At 42.4% G+C, this 26,471-nt stretch overlaps 1 protein-coding gene across 29 annotated transcripts in view; it reads left to right on the forward strand.

Moving 5' to 3' along the window:
- Positions 1-6,144: 6,144 nt before the first annotated feature.
- FYB2 (FYN binding protein 2) overlaps positions 6,145-26,471 on the forward strand; it is a 98,779-nt gene continuing 78,452 nt past the window's right edge. For 15 of the 29 annotated variants that reach the window (XR_010578248.2, XR_010578249.2, XR_012419708.1 and 12 more), the window contains exons 1-2: positions 6,145-6,306; positions 10,588-10,673. Coding sequence is in view for 17 of the 29 variants with exons in the window: in XM_065521852.2 (XP_065377924.1) it covers positions 10,647-10,673 (27 nt within the window). In the remaining 12 variants the exon portion in view is untranslated. The remainder of the gene's footprint in view (positions 6,307-10,587; positions 10,674-26,471) is intronic. The other 14 variants (XR_012419711.1, XR_012419713.1, XM_065521854.2 and 11 more) reach the window with 1 other exon arrangement.

Below are 26,471 nucleotides of genomic sequence, written 5' to 3' on the forward strand. Positions count from 1 at the left end.
CTACAGGTTCCGTAGGGTAAGAATAGTGTGAATTTTGTTCCCCACTGTGTGTCTTGGTCTAACCTAGACCATAGTGGAAATTAGGTAAGCATTTCCTGAATGGATGAAGAGACACGGGTGTGGGCGTGGGCAGGAGGCATGTGGGAGCCAAGAGAAAGGAAGGGAACAGGTGAGCATGGTGACCAGATCAAGCGTGGAGCTTCCAGGTTCTGTTGCTTGTTTGTAGCACTCTTCTCTAGACCTCCCAACTCCCTCCTCCTCTTCCACATGCCACACTCCCCAAATCCTGCCCTGATCAAATCCTTTCTCTGAGCTGCTGTTCTGTCATCTGTAAAATGGGGACTCATTATGTGCTCTGCCTTCTTTATTAGCTGGCTGTGAGCATCAAATGAGGTCATTCAATTCTACAAATGTTTATATAGGTGATTAACTGCCACAGCGATAGATGCCTTTGAATGAATACACTGACCTCCATGCTCAGTTCCGCCTGGCTGATGTATACGCAGATTGTTCTCCTGTGGCTTGAGTAGCATCTTCTGCTCTAGGAGACAGTGGGAAACAGGATCTCATTGACACAGGCCACCTCCTTTCCCAGGAGCCCTTCATTTTGATGACAAAGGACTCTTACCTTGCAATATGAACAAGGGCCAAATGGCCTGTCTCATCCAGCATCCTCATTCAGAACTAGCTGATTGAGATCCAACACATGGGGCCATGGTAGTGTGGCCTGCCACATCCCACCTCCCTATAAGCTGTTGTACCAGCTCTTGGCAGTGTGAGCCTGGGCTGCTGGCAACTCTGTAATGTAGCTACATGAGGAAGAAAAATAGACATTAAAGCAGAAAAGGAGGTGCAGTCCTTAGGGCTCCTTTCAGGATGACAAAGGGTCAGAAACAGCAACTCCTGAGAGCAGGAACCATGCCTTTGCAGACCCTGGGATGTGCACACACATGCCTTAAGTCCATGCATGGGAGAGTGCAAGAGTGTGAGAGAGAAGCTTTGCCTCCCCAAGTCCTCATAAGGAGAAACTATTCAAACTCTTTGACTTTGATAGAGCTTTTCAACATATATGAAATCAGCTACCTAAATTATGAGTCATAAGTCACATACCAATTTCTATGGTTTGAATGTTTGTGTCTCCTCCAAAATTTATGTTGAAGCTTCAGAGATTCATGCCTTATAAAAGAGCCAGAGAGAACTAGCTGGGCCCTTTTTAGCCCTTCTGTTCTCTGGAGGATGCAGTGTTCAAGGTGCCATCTTGGAAGCAGAGACCGGGCCCTCACCAGACATGGGGCCCTCACGAGACACAAAAACTGCAGTCATCTTGATCCAGTCTCCTCGGCTGTGAGCAATAAATTTATGCTGTTTACAAATTACCCAGTTAAGGTATTTTGCTGCAGCAGCACAAACAGACTAAGATACCAATTGACATGTGGATTTTGTGGAGAGACCTACCACTCCTATATCCTAGTAGTCTGAGTCTCTGAACATTGCATTCATGCGGTATGACTATGCCTTGAAGTCCAGACCCAAGAAAAACAAACCCAAAGAGAGATGGGGGTTCCCTGCTGGAGTTTTCTGTCTAAAGACTCACTTTTCTGCGTGATGGAACATGGGAGTGATTGACATTGGAAAATATTTCTTATTTCCAGGCAAGCTCCATCTTTTTCCCACAGAGGAATGGTGTTCCTTTGATCTCAACAAGACAAGCATATTAGAAAACATCTTAATAATTCATCTGAGTGATGCATACATAATGTAACTGGCATTAGTGGGGGAAGACCATTTCTTTACAAGAACCAAAAGGGTTGCTACATCCCTAGCTCCAAGCACAGCACCTGGCTCAAAGCAGGTGGTGAGATTCTTATTAAAAGACTATTAAAAGAGAAGCAACTTGTCTCGGTCATGTTTGCTTAGCATTCTTCAAAAAAGCTCTTACTAAATTATTACGCACTTATTGAGATGTTTACTTAGATGAGCACAAAATTGACATGCGAGCTTCCTTCAAGGCAAAGGAGAAACCAGCTGGACTAAATGTTTTTCAAAAACTGGTAAAATGGAAGCAAGACCTTTCTTGAACCCACGCACCTCCAAGATAATTCTAGGCATTTTATCCTTAAATATTTTATCTTTAAATACTTGTATACCTTATATGAATTGTCCCATGTTTCTGTCCTGATTATCCATCCCTTCCTAGCTTCCCACCTGCTCTGTCTTCTACATGGCTATTATCTTCATTTCAAATCATACTTTTTACCTGTTTTTTAGATGGTATGCTCCCTCAACCCCTTTTGCAGCCACCATAGAATGGAGGAAAGAGCAATGGGTTAGGGCAGGGCAGAGTTCAGATGGAGAAACAGACCTGTACTCTCCGCATGGCCAGGACATCTGCCTAACCTTTCTCAGCCTCACTTTCTTCATTCATCAACCAGAGATAGCATCTTTTATCTCACAACATTGTCATGAGGAATAGAAGAAAATATACGCAACTGTGTAGCCTGCTACACAATAGACTCAATAAATTTAACTTCTTTCATCTTTCCTTCTCTCCCTTTTGAAAGCAGTCAGGATATAAATTATACATAAATAAATTACATATTGTGCTGGAAAGCCTCAGAAATGATTAATCTAACCAATAAGAATTTTAATATTAATAATAGGTTACTCTAGCAGCACCAGCCTAACTCTGACAATCAATCGACACAGTCTGGCTTTGTCATCATATAACATACAGTGCTCAAAGTTTACCCTAGAAGGAGGTGAGGGTACATGATTTCCCATTTTCAGATCTGTTTTAAATGCTCCTTTTTTTACATCGGGGTATTCTATTTCACATTATTGCTTATGATACAAAGTGTAAGTAATATGTTTGCTAAGAAATGAAAGACTGAGACATAATAGGAGACACTGCAGAGCTCCAAGCAGAATCTGAGACAGAAAGCAAGGTTTGGAAACATTAAGAATGTGCTGGAAATACTGATTCCTGCTGCTCAGTTCCCTGAAGAATGGATGGGCCCTTTTTGGAGAGTATGGCACGTCATCCCTGTTACGCAGAGGAGCAAACTGGAGCTAGAGCCTTGAACGACTAGAAATATCTAGAAGATGTTGAGCCAAACTTCAGCCTAAGTATCTGCTAAGCTTTCTCATAGGCTACTTTCAAAACTGAGTTTGGAAAAAACTGCTTCAAAGAACCCCTCAAGCTCTCTGATTCTGTGAGTTTACGATTCTGTATTTCTCTAAGATTTAAATAGAAGCAAACAGAGCACCTGTGGGCATGGGTTCTGAAGTCAGCCTTCCTGGACTGAAGTCTCTGATCTTCCACTGGTTGTGTTACCTGAAGAGGCAACATAACTTGTATGGGCCTCAGTTTCCTCTGCTGGAAAATTAGGATCATAATGAGGACTAAATAAAGTGATGCTTGCAAGGTCTGGGGCACTGATCCCAGCAGGCAGCAGGTGCTCAGTTAGTCATTTCTTTATCCATGATTAAGTGAACCTTCCTGGCTCTAGGCCAGTAAGATTCACCCTGGCCTAAAGCTAGCAGGAGGTCACCAAAGCACCTTGGATATAGCAGGATTTCATACATCTTTACTGAATTGAAATATTTATTCATAAGGTGTAGTGATATCTATTGCCACTTAGGTCAACCCTCAAATTTCTCATCCGAAATTCTCCCCACAATGTCTGCACTTTGTACCTACCTCTTCTGCCTTTACCCTCCCATGTAGTCACGTATGAGTTCTCATAGCAACTGAATACAAGGATCTGCCACTTATGGGATAGAGGCCCGTGAGAAAACTGGGATGATTACAGGGAAATAAAATGATGCTACTTCATTTGTATATCCAAGTGCTACATGGGCACTTTGACAATATCACAGCCACCAACCACTGAGGAGGAGAGGGGAAAGAGAGGAACTGACATTATTGGTGTTTACTTATTGCTAAGCCACCCTATCAGGAGATTTTCCCATGGCCATTAGTCCTTAAGCCAACACTGCCAGACTCTTATTTACTTTTACAGATGACAAACATGCATCTCAGAGTTGACTTTCCCAAGACCAACAGCTAGTGGGGAAACTGAGTTTAACACCTAGAGGATCATAAGACATACAGCCAGGGATTCTCTGCCATTCCAAGAGTCATAGCTCTTAAGCCGACTGACAAAACAGTACCCACCCCTAACAGCTACCAGTGATTAGTGCCTAGGACCTAGCACTGTAACTAGCCCTGAACCAAAGCAAAATGCAGAGACCTCCCAGCCCTCCCAGGAAGGGGGAGATGAGAGTCCTGCTGCTCTGCTCCACCCCCTCTGCCAGTGTAGGCTGGCCTGAAGCCACTAGGGGGAGCTCTTGCACTAGGAGCAAAGGGAATTTGACAGCCCAATTGTCAGCGGGGACTGTGGGGAGGGCTCCAAGTTCTCCAGGGAGCTTCCTCCATGGTTTTATTTACAAACTTATACACATAGGAGCGTGAACCAGAGTGCTAAGGGAAAGCTACAGATGACTTTTGGCCTGGGTCCCCTTTAGCTTCAGAAATGGGCCCTCTAACTGACTGGCAGCAGAGTCTACACAGCAGCGTTGGCCAAACTGAGAGTCATGAAGTCAAGAAAGTGCTACCAGTTATTTAATTCAATAGCATGTCATGGCTCAGAGCAGAATGGAAAATATCGGCATGATTACACACAGTAAGAGTGAGTACTGCTTTGGGGAGTTTTTCTTTTAGCCGATGTGTATGTGTGTTGAGGAAGGATGTAAAAGGCACATCTTACTGAGTCATTCATTAATAAAGTTTAAAATACACAGACCTCAAAGGCTTTTATAAAATCCAAACTGCCAGTCCCTGGGCCAGAAGCGCTGATGCAGTGTCTTGTCTGGGCCTTAAATGCTGTGTTTTTTGATAGATTCCCAGGCTGCTCTGGTGATCAGCCAGGTTTGGGAATCACCTGTTATACGAAATGGCCCTCAGGTGGGGTCTCCTCACCTGTGCTCCACCCCTCCTTTCCCTGGTCAGGACAGGAGAAGATTTCTAAGAACTTGACAAAGCAAGAAAAGTCACACCGGTTACACATAAAGCAGGGCACAGGCCACCCACTCTGCCCCTCCCCAACCCCGGGAGAGCTACAAGCCCCCAAACTGGCAACTGAGGCTTGGGTTTCCATCTCCAACTCTGTCAGACAAACAAACAAAAATAACCCCAGCAAAATAAAATCACTTTAGAGTCAGCCAGATCTGGGTTCCAACTCTGGCTCTTCTACTCACTACCTATGTGACCATGGGCAGGTGTTACCACCTCTCTGAGCCTCAGTTTCCTCATTTTTTTTTTTTTTTTTTTTTTTTGTGAGATGGTGTCTCACTCTTTCCCCCAGGCTGGAGTGCAGTGGTATGATCTCGGCTTACTGCAACCTCTGCCTCCTGGGTACAAGCAATTCTCCTGCCTCAGCCTCCCAAATAGCTGGGATTACAGGCACCCACCACCACACCTGGCTAATTTTTTTTTTTTTTTAAATATTTTTGGTAGAGATGGGGTTTCACCATGTTGGCCAGGCTGGTCTCAAACTCCTGATCTCAAGTGATCCACACACCTCGGCCTCCCAAAGTGCTGGGATTACAGGTGTGAGCCACCACACCCGGCCATTCTTCTTCACCTTTTAAAATGGGAATCCAAATGCCTCGGTAAATATCAGGCCAAAAACAGGGTGTTCCTTTATATTAGCTCCTTTTCTGGCCTCCACTAAATCCCCCTGTGGGCTTAGGCACGCTGTCCTGTTGGGCTTTGCTTTCCCTGACCGTGAGAAAGGGTTTGTGAAATTAAGTAGTCGTCTGCAAGGGCGGAGCTGGCGGAGGCTGTTACTAACGGGGATCACACTATCCAGCCTGCACGGTCTGTACTAACAGGAGCCTGCCTTCCCCATTCCTCCGCAGCTCCCGCTGCCTGGGCACAAAGGGAAATGCCCTGGAGAGTGAGTGACTGTTAGAGCAGCCAGAGGGGAGCAATGGGAAGAGCTGCTTGCTGAGAAAAGGTGGTCTTGGCAGGACTGCAGACAGAGGACTCTCCCCAGCCCCCGGCAGGTGCCGGTCTAAACCAAGCTGGGAGGATGGAGGCCGGCCCTGGCCCAGCCCCAGGCAAGGGAGGAGCCTCGGCTCAGATGGGGCAGGTGGGGAGCCTGGGCTCAGGTGTGTCCTGTGCGAAGTGATTGCTCCCTGGCTGGCAGAGACAGAGGAAAGCGGATTGTTGGCCCCAGGACCCAGCTCTGGGAGGCTGGGCTTATCTCCCCGACTCTGACTTGGAGGAAAGCAATGGAAGAGGTAAGCCTATCTCAGTTTTGCTGCTGGCTTTCTGCCTGTCTTTTCTTGAAGGTCAAGTTCTTCCCATTTGAGAGCCCTGTGGAAAAACTGCCTGTGCGTCCTGCCTCCTGGGCAGGAATAAACATGTCAGGTGTCAGCCAGTGCGTTTCTGCTCACACTGGCTTTGCTCAGGGCAGGTGGGAGGGAAGAGGAGTGTGCCATGTCCTGTGCCACCTGGAGTATGAGGGGACAGGAGGTGCTGAGGAATGACAGCATGTGACCGAGCTCTACCCAGCCAGCTGGACTCCTGACCTATTCCCAGATCCTCTGCTGAAGCGCCCGCTGGCTTCCCACTGTGTTTACTTGCCCTTGTGGACTGTATCCGGCCTCTACAGTGATTAGCGGGCCTCCTGGTCAGAGGGCAGTGCTTGGTGCTGGGCAACCGGCTGTGCAGTGCTCTTTTGTGGCTTGTGGCTCTAGATTGCGCTCTGCTCCTTGTTAACTGTGTGGCCTGGGGCAAGTGTGCCTGTTATCCTGAGCCCTGGGTCCTTCGCTCATGAAAGTGAATTACTAGTACAATAACTAGTTTGTGAGATTATCAGAGGTGCTTGTATAGAGATGTATGGAAAAGTACCCTGCCCTACGCCAGCATTCCCTGCCCCTTGGATGGCTGAGTGCTGTTGGCATAGTTGGAGACGTCTCGCCTGACTGACCACATCTTCCTTTTTCCTTCTGCAATTCTCCACTCTCCTCTATTTCCGTCTTCAATAAGTCAGTTTCTTTTGATGTGCATGTGTGTGTGTTGCTTCCATACATTTTTATTATACATTTGGAGTGAAGTAATTTTCTCCCATGAATCATGTGGCTTCTCACCCACATGTTTGGTTTTAAATCAGGACACAGGATACGTTTCAGCTTTTGCTGGTCAGGAAAAGCTTTCCTTTGTCTCAGGGCACAGGGCATCTTTATCTCGGTGACAGATCACTCCAGTCCAAATAGCTGAGTTTTGGAAAGGGGTGAGCAGGGGCATGTTGGCATGACCTCATCTCCCTCCTCTGAGTTCTCCCCGCCACCCCCCACCTCTCCTGTACCACTTAGTAAGTTTTGAGAAACTCCTCCTTGATGGGAATGTGCCAGGCTGAATATATTTAGCGTGCCTGTAAGAAAAGGAAACTGACTTACATTTTTGCCATCTCTGATGGGCCAGGATCTGCACTGGCATCCATCATTTCAGTTTATCTGATGACAACACAGTGAGATCTATGCCATTGCCCCATTTATTATAGATGAGGTAACTGACAATGTTATCACTTACTCAGTATCACACAGCTGGTAGCAGAGCTGGGACATGAGCTTACCTGTGTCAGTAACAACTGTTGAGTGCCAACTACAAGCCAAGCATTGCTAGCAAGGATTACAATAGGACAGCAGGAAGAATGTTAGGCAAATTAGATAAAAATGTACAAGAGTATGTTTGTTAGCTAATCACATTTTTATGGGATAAGCTAATATGATTATATAACTTTCACTGCTCAGAGACAGAAAAAAATCAAAAGAGAAATAAGAGTGGTTTCTCATCTTGAAAGAAATATTTTTTTTGTTTTCTAAAGTTAACAAAATACTCACTTATTCAACATATATTTGTTGAGGACATGTTTTGTGCGGTCTGGTCCTGCTTTGGTGCTGCAGATGCAGCAGTGAACCAAACGGTTGAAGATACCTGCCTTCCTAAACCTCATATTCTAGTGAGAGAAGACAAACAAATCTATGTATGGGTCAAATGGCAGTAAGTGCAATGTAGATACACAAAGCAGGGAAGGGAATAAGGATGGTCAGGCAGGAAGACGGACTGCTATTTTCAATGAGATCGTTTCAAGAAAGGTGTCAATGGAAGGTGGCATTTGAGCAGAAACTTGAAAAAGGTATGGGAATTAATGGACTGTGTGGATATCTTAGGGAAGAACATTCTACGGAGAAGTAATAGCAGATGTAAAGGCCCTGAGGCAGAAGCTCGTTGGTGTGCTCAAGGAATGACTGGAGCTGGAGGAAGTGAGGGAGAGAGTGGTCAGAGAGAGTGGGGTCAGATGATATAGGGCCCTGGAGGCCATTGTTGAAACGTGAGCATTTCCTCTAAGCAAAATGGACAGCCCCCTGGGCATTATGGACAGGGCAATGATGCAATCCAACTGACATTTTAAAAGGATTATCTGACTACTGTTTTGAAAATAGATACTAGGGACAGGAAGTGCAGAAGTCGACCGACCAGGTAGGAGATTATTGCAGTAATCCAAGCGAGAAAGGATGGTGGCTCAGACCAGTCTTGGCAATGAAGTGGCTAGAAGTGGTCAGATGCTGGAAATAGATTAGAGGTAGGGTCAGCAGGATTTACTAATGGATTGGACAAAAAAAAGAAAAGAAAATTGTTGATGACTCCAAGTTATAAAGCTAGAACATCTGGAAGAGTGGAATCAAGGTTTACCGAGATGACTTAACACAGAGCAGGTTTCAAAGGAGATTAGGAGTTGGTTTTAGACGCAATATGTTTAGGGGGGCTACACAGGCAGGTTTAGAGTTCAAGGAAGAGGCCCAGGCAGGAGGTATCTTGATGACACATCTACATTATCTAGAATAGCACTGGGTGTGTAGTAGATATTTAGTATGTGTTATACAGGGGATTTTAAAACTTGGTCTCACATTCTCTGACATCTTCTCATGAAGAGATGGTGCCCATGTTCCCATCCCTTGGCTGAAATCATGACTACTTTGACCAATACAGTATGGTACATGTAACACTCTGTGCTTTCAGAAACTGTGTCATAAAAGGTCATACCTCATCTACCTCATTTATGAGGACACTTACTCTTGCAGCCCTGAGCCCCCATGTGAGTAGTCTATACTCCAGTATTTTCTGGCTGGAGACATGTGATATAGACACTCTGGTTGACAGTTCCAGCTAAGCCTAACCTTCTAGCCATTCCTGCAAGACTAAAACCAGTACCCTCCAGACTAGACCAGCTACTGGTGAGATGCAGCCAAACGGCTTTTATCAACACCCTGTGGAACACAAGGAGAACTCAGCTGAGCTTCATCCAAATTCCTATCCCACAAAATTGTGAAATACAGAAAAATGTTTTTTGTTTTAGGCCACTCAGTTTTGGGGTGGTTTGTTTTCATTAACAGATATCAGGACAATTAGATATATCCTTTGTTCTGTGTAGTTATTTAAAAAGTCATTCTCTGCCCATAAACATAAGGTTTAACATTCAACCGAGGTTTGAGTAAATTAATACATTTAAAGAGCTTAGGACAGCTCAATGAACTCAAAGGCAGTTAATTCTACAAACAATAACTTATGGTAATAACAGGTGGGCTGTTATGGGTCAAATAGTGACACCCATCCCTCCCAAACTCATGTTGAAGTCGTAACCCCCAGCACCTCAGAATGTGACCTTATTTGAAGATAGGTTCTTTATAGAGGTGATCAAGTGATATGTTTTGGCTGTGTTCCCACCCAAATCTCATCTTGAATTGTAGCTCCCATAATCCTCATGTGTCATGGGAGGGAGCAGGCAGGAGGTAATTGAATCATGGGAGTGGGTTTTTCCTGTGCTATTCTCGTGATAGTGAACAAGTCTCATGAGAGCTGATGGTTTTATAAAAGGCAGTTCCCCTGCACACACTCTCTTGCCTGCTGCCATGTAAGACATACCTTTGCCCTTCCTCCTTTGCCTTCTACCATGATTGTGAGGCTTCCCCAGCCATGTGGAACTGGGAGTCCATTAAGCTTCTTTTTCTTTATAAATTACCCAGTCTCAGGTATGTCTTTATTAGCAGTGTAAGAACGGACTAATACATCAAGTTAAAGTGAGTTCGTGAGTAGGCACTAATCCAGTATGACTGGTGTCCTTATAAAATGGGGGAATTTGAACCTGGAGAGACGCACAGGGGTGAGACAATGTGAAGATACAGGAAAGGCACCATGTGAACATGAAGACAGCCATCTATAAGCCAAGGAGAGAGGTCTGGTACAGATCCTTCCCCCACAACCCTCAGAAAATAACCAACCCTGCTAGCATCTTCGTCTTGGACTTTTGCCTCTAGAACTGTAAGGCAATACATTTCTCTTGTTTAAGCCACATAGTCTGTTGTGCTTGCTGTGATAACCCTAGCAACTAATAAATGAACCGTATCAGCAAATAAAATAAAAGAATTTATGTAAATAACTGTGTGCACTCTCTTCCCCCATCAACCTGAGAGGTGTTTTATATCATGTTGTTGTTTTGACCTTTCCCAAAACGACAGCTGTGCTTATCTCTTCAGCGAAGAAATCTGAGAAGTGTTTATTCCCCTCTGCATGGAAAATGGACAGAAATGATCCTGCAACCATGGTCAGTATTCCTCCCTGATCACTGACTTCTGGGTTTTAACTTTTCACATCTGTAAAATCTGAAATAACAAGCCCCTGGGAGATTTTTAAAGATTAATCAAAATAATGAAACATTTTGTTAGGACCTATTAAATACAGAGAAGTTACAAATAATGTGCTTCAGAATAATAATTAAGCAATTTTGTATCACAATACTGGAAAAAGTGGAGGTTTTATTTATTACTTTTCACTGTATTATTACTGTTAACCATCTTTCCCATTTTACAGATAGAGAAGAATCAGTATTCAAATTCAAATGTGTCTAACTCGAGAGTCCCCATCCCTAACCATTAGTTTGGTTCTTTTTACCATAGTGATGGTGAATGGCATATAGGACAGAGGTTTTAAAAAAAAAATCTTTGAACTGGAAACCTGAAATTGAGTCTAGGTCTGCCATCTACTTGGAATGTGACCTTGAGCAAATAACTTATCTTCTCTCAGTTTCAGATTTCCCATCTCTAAGTGTGACTAATAATAACTATTTGTCTATAAAATTATATAGAATAATGTATTTGAAAGTACTATGAAAAGAATAAAATCCTAGACTAATATTTGTAGTTGTTGATATAATCAAAACTCTCCAATCCAAAATTGTAGCAGAGCTGACATTAGAATTCAAACCACTTTCGGAGCCCTCTACCCTCCACTTTTGATGAATTAGCCAATGGCTCACCTCAAAGCCCAGAGTGTGATCTTAGACAAGAAAGAGAAAAAGAAGAAAAAAAAAAAAAAGGTCGAGAAAGGTTTTTAACAACTGAAAAGTCGATACAGAAAAACAAAGCAGCATTATCACTTGAACTTTTAAAAGATTAACAGGGAAGAACCACTTTCCACACCCTTTAAAAAATATCATACAAAAGTGTGTGTTGCTGCTGGGTTTTTTTGTTTGTTTGGTTGGTTTTTTTTTGTCCATTACAACAACCTTTTCTCCAAGTTGTGGTATGAATGAAATAACATTGGATTGGGAGTCTCAAACCTCTGGGTGACTTTGGTCTTTGCCACTCATGCCTGTGTGCCCTTAGGCAAATTATTTCACCTTGGTGGGTCTCAGTTTCCATCTCAAAAAAAAAACAAACAAAAAAGACAGACCATTGGAAACTTTAGGCTATGGAAAGAGGTTTGAAAAGGGGAACTCGGAATGGGAGGCATGCGAGGGTGGTGCTGGTGCGAGGCTCATCTGTCTTGTCCCAGTGACTGTCTTGAGTCATGGCCCACCTGGAGCGAGGGCTGGCATCATCTCAGCAATGGCTGGGTTGTTGACTAACTGCCTGGAGGTAATCTCTGGAATTTCACAGCTGGGTCGCCATGGGCTGGTTTGTTTCAAGATTAGCCCCCTGGAATTTCTAAGTAAGTACATAATTAGATAAGCTGGCAGTGCAAGGGAGTGTCAGGTGGGAAGGGAGGGAAAGAAAGTTTTAAAGTGTGTTTCAAGGCTGAAAGCAAGAAAGGAAAAAGTTTTAAAATGCATTTTGAAGCTAAACTTCTTGGTTACACTACCACTATTCTAGAGTTTCTGAGAGAGAGGAACTCTTATAGAATGTGTGCTTTAAAGCTTCAGCTTCTGGGTTTGAATCCCAGTGCTACCACTTTTTGGCTGTGTGAACTTTGGCAAGTTATTTGACCTCTCTGATTCTCCATGGAAGTGCCTACCTGCCTGATGACACTCCCTCCCGTAGAGCTTCTATGATTTAATATATAGAGAACACTTAGAATCATGCCCAGTGCATACGTGTGCTCAGTGAGTGTTAGCTGTTACTGCTGCTGCTGCTGTTGATGATGATGATATCCACTGAAGGATTCACCATCTACTGAGAAACAGAAAAGTAAATAGATATTGATAATAAAAGATAGTAAATACAGTGATAGAGAAACACACAGGATATGAAGGATCATGGAAAGGGGGAATATATTCAAAATACAACTCCCTTCCAAAAAATCGGAAAAGTACAGCATCACCTGACATCAGAGTCTTACTATTTCCTCTTGTTAATTAACCCAAAGAAAAATCTCTGTTAATGTTCCATTAAGCTGTGCGTTCCAGGCAGCACTGCCTGATGCATTTTGCCCTTCAATTATTCTGGCTCTTTACATGAAACTGGCATCTCTGAGCTAAGTAACAAAATCTGACCCAGTGCCCGTATGACCAACTCAAGGCCATCTCCATTTGGTTTTCTTAGCCCTTTATTTAAAGAAAAGTCTTGCTGGCCGGGCGCGGTGGCTCAAGCCTGTAATCCCAGCACTTTGGGAGGCCGAGACGGGCGGATCACGAGGTCAGGAGATCGAGACCATCCTGGCGAACACGGTGAAACCCTGTCTCTACTAAAAAATACAAAAAACTAGCCGGGCGAGGTGGCGGGCGCCTGTAGTCCCAGCTACACAGGAGGCTGAGGCAGGAGAATGGCGTAAACCCGGGAGGCGGAGCTTGCAGTGAGCTGAGATCCGGCCACTGCGCTCCAGCCCCGGCGACAGAGCGAGACTCCGTCTCAAAAAAAAAAAAAAAAAAAAAAAAAGAAAAGTCTTGCTAAAGCCCTCTTTGATATTTTTCAGATTTTGCTGAGAGAAAAATGTAGCCTCTGGGAGGGAGTGGAAACTGGGTGTGTGAATTGAGTCTAAGTCTAAACAGAGCAGAACTAAATGTTTACAGAGTGGGTCCTGTGCCCCTTGTTAGCTAGCCTGGGTTCGGAAACAGAGGGGAGTGAGAAGAGGGTAACTTCGTAGGGTAGTTTCACAGAATGACTAGAGTCAAGGGGTGCAGACTAGAGTGAAAACTCCAAGAAAACTTCATGGAATGAGTTCATGTCCGTGAGTGCAGAAGGAGGCAAAATTGGAGCATTTCTATTACTGGAAACTGAAATGCCACCTAACAGAACTGATTCAATTTTTCCATCTGAAACCATCAGGTTGATTAATTCTGAACATATTTACTGAACATGTACTCTGTCACAGTCATTTCATCACTAAAAATCACCATGATCATCATGATAATCATTGTCTTCCTCTTCCTCCTTCTTTCCCTCTTCCCCCTCCTCTTTCTCTTTCTTCTCCCCTTCCTCCTCCTCCTTTCTCTCTTCTCTCTTTATCTACATCACAACTAGCTTCATCAGAATATCATTATTGTGGGTTTGCTTTGTGTCAGGCACCAGGCCAAGGTTAATGTCTATGGCAGTCCTAGGATGTGAAAAGCTGTATCCCCATTTCACTCATCAGGAAATAGGAAAATAGAGAACTGAAATAGCTTTGTAAAGGTGACAGAGACAGAATTCGTAGAGGTAGGATTTCACCTTAAGGCTTTTAAATCCAAAACCCATGTTCTTAACCCTATTGCTGTACTTGAAGTTGCTTCTAGTCTAGGGAGGAAGGGGAAGAATGTAAAAAACAATTACAGTGTAATAAACACCGCAGTAGAGGAGGTATAGGAGCTCTAGGAGCACAGGGGAGTGGCCACCCCTCATTGCGTCCCTGATAGAAAGTTTCCTCGGGGACTTGCAGTTGGGTTGAGTCAAGTAAAACAAACATTTTTCAGACAATAAACATGGGTAAGAGCATTCTGGAAAGAGAGTGGCATGTGTGCAAAAGCATGGAGGCATTCGTTCCTCCAGCAAATATTCACAGTGTCTTCTCTGCTCTGGTCACTATGTTAGGAAACCCAAGGGGGAATAAAAGAAGAGCGAATCTGGTGAAGTGGATGAACTAGAAAAGGTAAGACTGGAGGTAGAGAAAAAAAAATATTCAGAGGGAGAGATAAGAGGAAAATAGCTGTTAATAGTATACTTCTATTATGTTTTGCAATTTACAGTGCATTTTCACATGTCTAGAACACTACCTTGTACATAGTTGGCACTGAACTAGTAATCGAATGAATGATCTCTGTAGACCTTTAAAGTTACCCATTTGCCTAGAAGTTCTGTGAGAACAGAGAACATTTGTTCACCACTATCACCACTGAAATCTGCAGTGGGGACACTGAGTTGCACAACTCCAATAGGTGCTGTTTACATGGTGGCCAATGAGAATGGTCTCTGTGATCACAATGTGAATAGTGATGTAGAACTATTATATGCTATATTTATATCTATATATGAGTATGTGTGTGTGTAACAACATAATCGATGTACAACTTGGTAGCTTGGGTTCGTATCTTATATAGAGGATTAATATTTATTGATTAAGCTAATTAATGAGAAGGAAAGCAGGAAGTCTAGACAGATTGCCATCATTCAGCTTCTTCTCCATGCAAGGATCGTTAGTGAAATCTCTGCTGTAGACCAGCATATCCATTTCACAGATGGAGATGAGATATAATGTGACTGCCTTAGAATACAGATCTACTCAGGGCTCTCCTAGTTAATGCTTTTCTACTGCAGCATACAGTACACAGTTCCTCTTTAAAGCCATCGGTGCATGGTTTTCTCCAAAGGGCCAAGGATGCTTCTTTCCTAAGAAACCAGCTGGGCTGCAGAATGTGTTGCTGGCCCCTCACAGCTGGCAGACTCCCAAGGTGAAGGAAATTGGGAGCTGGTGCCAGGAGTCTTTGTCAGGTATTGGTGTGTAACTAATTGCTGCTGTAAACGTTTCTCACAAGAAGGTCTGGCTTTGCAAGTTCTTGGAGTAAAGAAGATCCTGAGGTTTACTGAGTGGATTAGAAGAATACATATTTGGAAAGCAGAAAGACTGTCAAGCATCAATTTTGGCAGAAAACATTTTGTCCCAGATAAAGGGTCTTTCAAACACCCTTTAGTTGCATTTCTTGACTGCTTACAGCCAAGAATTGAGGCTGTAGGAGTATGCTAGAAAGAGCTAGGGGATCGAGGTCAGTAGGTCTAGTTCTGCTATTTACTAGCTCTTTGATCTTAGGCAAGTAAGTTGACTTGACCCCTCCAGCTTTAATTTCTTCATCTGTAAAATGGAGTTCATCACTTCTTTAATGTTGTATAGTGGCAGAGTAAACAAAATAATGTATGAAAAGGGCCTAACCCAGTGTGGTATAGTAAAACAATCTTGAGTATTGGAATCCGACCTCGTTGTTAAATCCAAATTTACCTCTTGACAACAATGCAAACTTTGACAACACCAGTAATAATAATGATGACAATAATAATCATAAGTAGCTAACATTTCTGGAAAATATACTATGTACCAAGTACTGTGATTCACACTTAACTTGGATTGTCTGAATTAATTGGCAATACAGTGAATACTATTATTGTTGCCATTTTATTGATGGGAATAAAAGTTAAAATCATCTAGCTGAAAGTGAAAGGGCAGGGATCCCAACACAGAAGATCTGATTCCAAAGTCCAGAGCATGGTTTTCAATCCCTAAGCTAAACTTACTTTCTCTCCAAGCCTCAGTTTCTTTATCTATAAAATTGTATTACCAATGCTTACCAATCTTGGTGAGTTGTTAGAAGAATCCAAGGTTCTGTCTCAGAATTGTAGATGCCACTGCATCTACTTCAGTGGCGCAAGTTCAGTAATTAGTGGGGTGTGGTAATGGGTGACATGGAAGTAGCAGAGGCGAGAATGATGAGCATGATGATAATGATTGGCACTCCAGATCTTAAAAATGACTTCCATTGCTATTATTGGAGAAAGAGTTTCCTGAATAGACAGAAAACCAGACAGGGGCTCCTTTATCTTCTTTAAAAAGCAAAAACATCTAACACCTGTAAAACCTGCCCCAAGTGCATTTAGAATGGTGTCTCTGATTTCTTTTACTGTTTCTTCATGCAGCTGGGACTGTAATATAGAAAACAAATCTAAGAAATTAAAATGGCCACATCGACTGAGGAGTTTACATCATAGCTGTGGAGTAAAAGCAATAAAGTGGCTCAAAGAGGTTATTCAACCCTTCTTTTTTCAGTGTTCATTAAATTGCACTTTAAATAAAACTGTCATAAACCTAAAAGACACTGAGTGACTGTTCTGTCTGCAGCAGGAGAGGGCAGCAGGGAGAGCAGGAACCCCTTTCAAATAAGGACGCTCTGTGGTTGGTTTTTCCAGCTCCCTGGCAGGCAGTTTCTAGTGAAGCCTCCTGTTCTTGCCCTAAGTTGCAATGCTGAGTGAGTGTGGGGCATGTAATCAGGGATGGGCTGTAATTGGGTTATTGGAGGACTTGGCATGTTTGCAGAGATCATAAATTCTGACTTCAGGCCCTGATCCCCAGACTGCCAACCAAGTTAAACTTGAGCCTTTTGCTGAAAGCTACATTTTGAACTTGGCACCTGAGGGTATATATGGCCCATGTTTTCTTCTGAAACCCTTACCCTCACCACAAAATGCAGTTAAATGTTGCTTAAGTTTTAGTTCTTGAAGCAATATCAAGCCCATAGCATTTTTTTTTTTGGCTGATTTCCTAAAAGACATCATAAACCCCATTTGTTTGCAATGAATAGTTATCTCCCTTTGTTTTTCACTTCCCTTTGGGAGTTCTCTATAGGCCTGTGCCTTGAGTGACAGAATTTGAAGGTTGCAAAATATCATTTTGATATTCATGATCTCCCAGTATATTCTGGGAAGGAATTTGGAACCATAAATATGTAAATTTGTGTTGTTAAGTTTATTTCTAGTGGCCTGTGAGATCTTTCAAGGGGCCACCCCAGCCCTATTTCTCCTTCTCATCTCACATTTCAGCCACACTCCCCACTCCAGAAACCCACACATGCCAGACTCTCTCAGGTTCAGGTCTTTGAAATGCCATTTCTACCATTACTTTCAATGGCAAAAAACACAATTACTTTGCACCAACCTAATATAATCTCATTCCCCCTTTTGACAGCCAAGTTCCTATTTGTTCTTTATGTCTGTCTCATTTTCTCTGGGAAGTCCCTCTGTCCTCAGTCTGGTTAGGTGTTCCCTGTCCTGCCTCTGGTGCTGCTCCATCACATCAGGGACCTCAAGGTGTTGTCATCGTCTGTTTATGTATCCATCCTTTCCATGAGACTGTGAACCCCAGGACGGCAAGGCCTGTGTCTGCCTCATGCATTTATGTTACCTGTAATAAGCATACAAAAAATAATTGTTGGATGAGTCTGGAAAAGATGAGGGAAAACACTGTTATTAAGGAAAAGGCATGTTGTATAGCAAAGAGTTGATTTTAAAACATCACAGGTGTATTAGTCCTTTTTAATGCTGCTGATGAAGGCATACCCAAGACTGGGCAATTTATACAGGAAAAGGTGTTTAATGGACTTACAGTTCCACATGTCTGGGGAGGCCTCACAATCATGGCAGAAGGCAAGGAGGAGCAAGTCACATCTTACATGGATGGCAGCAGGCAAAGAGAGAACTTATGCAGGGGAGCGCCTCTTTATAAAACCATCAGATCTCGTGAGACTTACTCACTATCATGAGAGCAGCACAGGAAAGACTTGCCCCCATGATTCAATTACCTCCCACCACATCCCTCCCACAACATGTGGGAATTCAAGGTGAGATTTTGGTGAGGACACAGCCAAACCGTATCAACAGGCTTTGGTGTCAGGGCTAGGTTCAGATCTTGGCTCAGCACTCATTTACTATGTGTCCTGGCAAGCTTCAGAAAGCTCTGATCCTGACTTTTGTCATCATCTTCACGGGGCGGGGGCACAGCTCAGAAGCCAATTGTAAGGATTATGGTAATTGAGGTAACATACACATGCTGCTATAGGCAGTGCCTGGAAATGCATTAACGTAATAAGCCAACGCACCTTTCAGTTTCTTTTACCTAGAATTATTCCTAATTTTTCCCCAGTTACCTCACCCACAAATATAAAACAAATGATTTCTAATCTGCTCAGTTTAATTCAAAAGAACACATATTGTCCGTCTACTCTCTGTGTGCCTAGGCACAGAGACAGAAGCACAAGTGAAAAAACACAGTCTGATCCACATGTGCGAGTGGGGTGTGGTAAAGCGGACACATGTAGATCACTTTAATCAATAAAATTAGATAAGTGGAAAGACAGAGGGAAGCAGAAGGTACTAAAATGGAGCAAGTACACACACTTGGCCCAACCTAAGAACTGGAAAAGGCTGCTGGGAGGGATTGGCAACCCCTAAATCTCAAAAGATGAATATGTTTAACCAGGCAGATAAAGGTAGGAAGGGCATTCGGGGCAGGGGAACAACAGATGCACAGAGGCAAGTTCAGTTTTACTGGAGGGGTGAGTTAGAGGCAGGAAGTGGTGGGAAATGAAGCTGGAGATGTAGACAGGAAAAGATCAGAGAAGACCTTATGTGTTTGACTAAGGAATGTATAATTTACCAACAAGGTAACAGGGAGCCATTGAAAGGTTTTAAACAGAGGAGTGGCATGATTGAACCTGCACTTTATTGATTGATTGATTGATTGATTGAGATGGAGTCTCACTCTGTCACTCAGGTTGGAGTGTAGTGGTGCCATCTCGGCCCACTGCAACCTCTGCCTCCCGGGTGAAAGCCATCCTCCCACCTTAGCCTCCCATGTAGCTGGGACTACATGCATGCACCACAATGCCTGGCTTTTTTCTTTTCTTTTCTTTTCTTTTTCTTTTTTTTTTTTTTTTTTTTGGTATTTTTAGTAGAGATGGGGTATTACCATGTTGGCCAGGCTGGTCTTGAACTCCTGACCTCCAGTGATCTGCCCACCTTGGTTTCCCAATGTGCTGGGATTACAGGCATGAGCCACTGCACCCGGCCTGAACCTGCCTTGAGATGCATCATTGGCATGAAATTAATTTGTAGTTCTCAAAGAAAGCCTTTTAAAAGATCATCCCGGCCGGGCGCAGTGGCTCACGCCTGTAATCCCAGCACTTTGGGAGGCCGAGGCGGACAGATCACGAGGACAGGAGATCGAGACCATCCTGGCGAACACGGTAAAACCCTGTCTCTACTGAAAATACAAAAAAAAATTAGCCGGGCGTGGTGGCGGGCGCCTGTAGTCCCAGCTTCTCCAGAGGCTGAGGCAGGAAAATGGCGTGAACCCGGGAGAAGACGGAGCTTGCAGTGAGTGGACATCGCACCACTGCACTCCAGCCTGGGCAACAGAGCGAGACTCCGTATGAAAAAAAAAAAAAAAGATCATCCCCTCTGGAGGTTATTGCTTCAGAAATATATTCATTGATTTCATTCGCTGTTAGTTTGGTCAATACTTACTGAGTGTTACTAGGAGTAAATTTTCATGCTTGAACCTGTGGGCTCTACAAAGGTGAGTATGTGTTTCTACCTGACCTCAAGGAGTTCATGGAATATAGGGCAGATGAAGCATCTACTTGAATAATTGTAGTAGGATATGGAAAGTGGCAAGGGGCATAAGACTAAAAGAGATTTGCAGATGAAGTGCTAGATGACATGTTTTCAAACCTATTCCTTGAACCAGGTGCTGAGCTGGCCACACAGTAAGCACTCAAGGTGCTTCATAAAATATGGACACCCCGGAACTTCTGTTTCAGTGGGGCAGGCTCAGGAGTCCCCAGGATATTCCCATGCACAGCCAGGATTAAGAACCATTGCCAGAAGAGGTCTGAGGAGAGAGAGGTTAAGTTTTGAAGGGGCCATTGATGACAGAAGCATGTAAGCTATGCCTAGAAGAATGAGTAAAATTTGGACAGTAGATTTCGTGCAAAGACATTCTGGACATGCCAGATGGCAGGTGAAGCATGGGCTGTGATGGGATGCAGGAAAACAAGATCTACACTAGAGGGAGCCCAGGAGTTCTACGTGACTGCAACATGAAGCCGTGTAGTGGCGGTTTGGCACCAGATCAAGGAGGTGAAGGAATTAGCACTTTAACTGATAGATACTTGTGTAACACTATTATTTTTGTTTTTAATGGAGTGGCATTTTAGAATGGAATTGTATTTTAGAGCCATCAGATCCCTGCAACATTTTTGTGTGAGGCTGGGTTACCAGTTAGAAAATGATTGCAAAAATCTTAAGTAGCAGAAGACAGCCAGCTGAACCAGGGAATAACTATCAGTCCAACTACCATTGATTATGCCTGGAGCTGAATAATTATTTTGCTTTTGCTTTTTCTTTCTTAAAAAAAAAAGTGAGGAAGAGGATAGGGAAAAGTTCATGATCTCATTACCCACAATTCCAAAATCCAATAAGCTCTGAAACCCACTAATTTTTCATAACTTTTTTGGTTTCAAAAGCCTGCCTGAACCAACATGAGACAATTTATGATCTTTATTTATCTTGCATTATATGAACATTAATATGTTTTGCTACAGAAATGGTAACATGTTTGATCACAGCATGCTGTCTCAGACCACACTAGGGGTTACACATACAGAATTTGTAATATATTACCTTTCTAAAATTGGAAAAAATTCGAATTCCAAAGTATATCTGGTCAGAGGATTTTGTATAAAGATTATAGACTTAAATTAGTGATGAAAACTAAATCTGAAAGAATCCAAGCAATGTTTCAAAGAAAGAGGAAGAAGACTGAGCTCTTGTGCAGGGAAAGAAACGGATAGAAGGGGTTTTATAGAGAGGGTACAAACACACACAGTTTCATGTTGATGCTAGGAAGATGATTGTGTTGATGTCAACGTACTATTGGAATTCTTGTATGAAAGTTCTAATGGCCCTGTAATTGGTGATGGATGGACAGAAAGGCCCTTATGACAAGGACTATAGGCAGTTGCAGACAAGAAAGTGGCAAAGTGATATGATCTCAAATCCACCGAAGGGTTCCCTGAACCAAAATATTTCCTCCTTTCTTATTGCCTTGAAAAGGCAACTGAGATTCTTCACTACTTAGTTGAATGAAGGCTTTGAAGGCCCTAAACTTTTGAAGGCTCCTGGGAAGAATAATGGCTTTCTTCCTCCTGTTCCACTCATTTTATACTCTAGCTGCTCCAATCTGAAAATATGATGGACCTGCACACCTCCATGCCTTTGTCTATGCTGTTCCTTTAGCCTAAAATGTCTTCATAGCCCTTTTCTCCCCAATGGAAACTCACTCATCCTTCAATCTTACTTCCTTTGGGAAGGATTTCCTGAATGGGCCAAGTTAAACTAATTCTTCACTATATTTTCATTGATTCCATGCATAGTACTTATAGTTAGGTAATTGCTTGCATAACTACCTTCACTAAATGGGGATTAAATGTTTTTAATTGCTCCAGTCCAGCTATCAGCTGAAGATGCAATGATGGGAAGACATAGTCCTTGTATTGAAAAAGGTGAGGTTTAGTGGGAGAGGCAGACCAGTAAATAGTTATGATAAGATAGAATGTGACAAGCACTAAGACAAAAGTAAGCAGAGAGAGGTCCTTGTTCCAGACGGGGAAGAAGCCAGGAGGGTTGGGGAAGCAGTGCTTTGCATGAGACTTGAATGAGTAGGAGTTGCCCACTGTGTTGTTCTCCTGCTCACAACTTTTAGAGGCTCTCCATTGCCTATGGAATGAAGTCCTAACTCCTTCACTTGGGCTCCTAATTTCTGCATGCTCCCACTCTAATAGACAATTCCAGCCCCTAAAAACTGCAAAGTAGATAGGAGGTACCCTGGGTTTAATTCTGCCTCAGATACAAATAAAGAGTAAGAAGAATGTTTAACCAAGGTTAGAGTTCTAGGCACATTTCATGCCTTCTATCGATACCCAAGTAACTGTGAGTGGGAGAGAGGCAAGAATTAAGATGTATTCCAGAGAGTGATTCTCATGATGGTCTATGGAATGCAATCTGGGTACACAGGGAAATGAAGATGGGAGAGAATAGTAGAGAAACAGTGTTAAGACCCATGAGGCTAAAGCATTGCTGGAGTTGGGGCACCAGAAAAGGCAAGTGGGTAAGATGAAAAGGGGTCCAGGTGTAGGGTACTTGAAATTGATGTGTTGGAGATGGTTCATTTATTACTCATAGCAAGGTCTAAGGTGTATCTATGGAAATTAGTGGCTAAAGTAGGGTGAAAGATGAGACCATTAGAAATGAGGCCAAAGTGTTGGAAAGATTATCTGCATGGATTTGGAATTTGCTTATTGTCATGAGAGTAGTAATAGAGAGAGAGGAGTGAGCTGGGTGCTAAAATCTTTAATAAATAAAAGGGAGTGATCAGGAATATTGTGGAAGGCATCAATGGAAAGCAGTAGGTTTAGTTTAATATGCCATTTGCAGGAGTTGGCGTTATTGATGAAGAAAAAATAATTTGAAAGCAGTAGTGATGAGCTAAGAAAACACTTTACTCCACTTTCTGACCCAGGAATAGAGAGGAGTGTGGAAGGAGAAAGCTATGCTTGCGAGAGCACGAGAAGAGCCATGTCTTCAGGAGAGAGATGAGTTTGAGTTAGAGCAAAAAGATAGAGGGCAAGTTCATAGAAGAGATTGAGGACATGAGGAATTTTGCAGACTGAGGGTTAGGATGGTCAGGGAAGGGTGAGAAATGGGATTCAATTAGTGATACTATAGAGGTCTGTGGGGAATAAGGCCCTTTGTTACAGACCAGTTTCATTTTCTCATGGTGACCAAGGTAAATGGGGATGTAAGTCTCACTGTCCTGATGTTTTAGGGGAAGACGAGTCATTGGCTAACTATTGCCTACCACTTGGGATGGGGGCTTAGGCAGCATTAGTGGTAATGCATGGAGTATTGAGGTGAGGAAAGCATGTGGTGTATGAGGACCATTAAGACTCTGGGCTGCCTTTGCAGTCTGCAGTGGGCAGCATCATGGCTAAGGGACAGCAGGTGGCATATGTGGTTGCAACTAGAGGAGTCACAGTCTCACCAAGAGCACAGGACAGGGGCTGGGCACTTAGGGACTTTGTAACACTTAACTGAAACCTTACGCCCCATGTGGTATTACTGGCCCCATTTTACAGATGCAGAGAGATTTAGTAGCTTGTTCAAGGTCACACATTTAATAAAGCTGGTATTCTTGCTCACACCCAACCTGGAGATGAAAAGTACTCATTTGACCTGACAGATAATGGAGGTGCAATGATTTTTTTTTTTTCCTTTACTTAGGAAGATTTTAATCTTTCTAACCTTAAGCTTTAACCTTAACTGACAACTGCGGTGTCAGTTCAGTTCTGTTGTTCCTACCCCTTCATAGGAATTAATCATTGGTACCAAAAATACAGACGGTTTCACCATTATTATAGTTCTTATAGTAGGGAAGGTTGAATTGAAGCCCTTTTATTCATGAAGAGTGACTCAGATGCTATATTTAATCGACTTCTACTTCTTTCCATCTTAGATAGGATTTGACAGCTACTACTACCTCTCTTCCTGGGCTCATAATTTCTTGGCTTCTGCAGCCTTCTCTTTGCCTTGGATTTTGAGTTTACATATTCCTTAAGGGTCTTGGATTTGCTTACCACAGAAGAATGTTCAGACTTGTGATAAACCGTTGCCGTTGACATTGCCATTGTTTCTCCCTGTGGAAGGCAACAGTTAGCAATGTGCAGACATTCAGAAATGAGATAACCTTTATTTTCCAATTAAGAAGTGTGCATAGAAATAGTATCTTCTCCTTTTGGAACTTATTTTATGTATATTTTTATGACCACATTCACTTACCAAGTCACTGTTAACTTATCGAGCACCTGCAGTCCTTGTCCAAGGCAGCTTGCTGTGCGGTGCAGTGAATGCCATTGTATATGAAAGGCAGAGAGTGGTGACATAGAGAGGGTTACCTAGCACCCCATAGCAGCAGGGTAAACTCAGGAGAGGACGGAACAGCTGTCTGTGCCATGCTTTATAAAGCAGAGATCAAAACATGTGATTTGACACAGAATTTATTATCATTTGCAAATTTACTTTGAAAGGATATAATACTGAATTTTGTTATTTGGTTCTGCATTTTCCCATCATCTTTTAAATTACATTAAATCAAAAGTACCTTGAAAAATCCAAGATACATGGTCACAATGGCCATGTAATTTATTAAAATTTTTTAAACTATGCCAATTATATTAAGTAATTTTGCTCATGTCAGTGTAAATAATAAAAAGTCTGAGAAAGTGTCTTAAAAGCCAATGCAAATTGGCTTCCTGGGATTTTTGTTTGTTTCAATTGTGTGATCAGAGCTACATTTTAAACATAATCTCTAAAGTAAATGTGACATATACAAAATTGATTATGATATTTTTATGAATTAATAGAAGAATTTTAAATTAGAGCTAAATTTATAAGAAAGGCATATTTGTCAATATATTTGTATATTTATTGCGGAATAAATAAAAGCAGTCATGGAGTTATACAGACTTGGATTTAAATTCCTGTATCACTCTTTATATAAACTGGGGAAAGTTACTTAACCTCTCTGTTAGTCTATCTATAAAACAGGGTCAGTAACAATTGCCTGATTGGTGGAGTTATTGTGAAAATTAATTAAGGCATCATGTATAAGGGTTGTTAATAAGGATGATGAGGATAGAAAAAAATATAGTTATCAATTCTCTGAAACTAGCAAAGGGGAAACTATCTTCCCAAGAAGAGGAGGTTACAGCATTTATACTCATGTGATTAGGTATTAGCTTGTTTCTAGAAAATTATTAGCCAAAAAAGTTTCTAGACCCACCAAGCAAATTCTTGGGTTAGAGGAGTCCAGAATAGATCATATGGGCCCCAAAGCCAGTTTGTATGACTTTGATTCCCAGCTTTGACACTTGCTGCATGACCTTGGACAAGCCACATAGGCCCTGCCTCACTATCCTTGTCTGTATTCTGAGAATACATGGGTTTAAGTTAGTTAATGTATATGAAGTGCTTAGAACAGTGCCTGGTATATGGTAATATCATGTGTTTGCCCATTTTTGTTGTTATTATTATTATCATTATTCCTTAGATTCCTGTAACATAAACATTGAACAAAAGGCAGCTGTTTGATGGAGTCTTTTTTCCTAGTGACTAAATACATTCATCTAAATATAACAATGCCACACTTAAAGAGCTGAGATTCAGACTTCTAACTGTTTTACTCTGGTCTCTCCATTCTTCTGAAATAGCAATGTCTTTGTTTTTCTTGGCTGCTACCTCCTTGGTTAATTTCCATATCAAAAAGATATACCCCTTCTGTTTAGAGGACATCACTGTCTTTTATCTCAGGTTGTTCCCACAATATCTCTGGCATTGTTTTGGCCTGTATTTCCCAGATGAAGTATTTGAGGCTTGCCCAGCATAAACCAGAAGCACCAGGCTATGTTCCGGGCTATTTTTAGGGCTGTCTGTTGACATGATAGCAATTAGGTCATTTATTTCTGAGGGCATTCTAATCTGCTTTCACAAAGATGACACAGGAAAAACATTAAGAATCTGCTGAGTTACGGTTCATGTATTATGTGAACCAGCTAACTTTTCTAAATATCTATGCACTGATTCATTCATTCACCAAGGATTTTCTGGGTCACTTCTGCCACTGCTGGGGATACCAAGATAAATAGGATACTGGCCCTGTCTTAAAGGGGTTCTGAAAGACTTGTGAATTAAGGATTCATTCCTTCACCACATTTTTATCGAGGCACTGGCACTACAGCAGTGGGCAAATACTGAAATACAAACAAAGTATCTAACTGTAAGGAGTTTACATTCTGATGGAGGGAGACAGACCATGTGCTGGGTTTTGATAGGTGCTATAAAGAAAACAAACCAGGCTGCATCGGCCAGTGTGTTTTGTTGTTGTTCTTGCAGATAACTAAATTTGTTATTGTAAATATGAATGGAAAAGGATTTACAATAAGTTATTTTAGGAATTTCCAGAACTGGCAAGAAGCTTATATGCTAGAGCTAAGGGAATGGGGCAGTTCCTATGTGAACCCATCAGTGCTGCTACCCACCGCATAGCACAGGAACCT

This window comes from Macaca fascicularis, chromosome 1 (genome assembly GCF_037993035.2).
Source record: "Macaca fascicularis isolate 582-1 chromosome 1, T2T-MFA8v1.1".
NCBI lineage: Eukaryota > Metazoa > Chordata > Mammalia > Primates > Cercopithecidae > Macaca > Macaca fascicularis.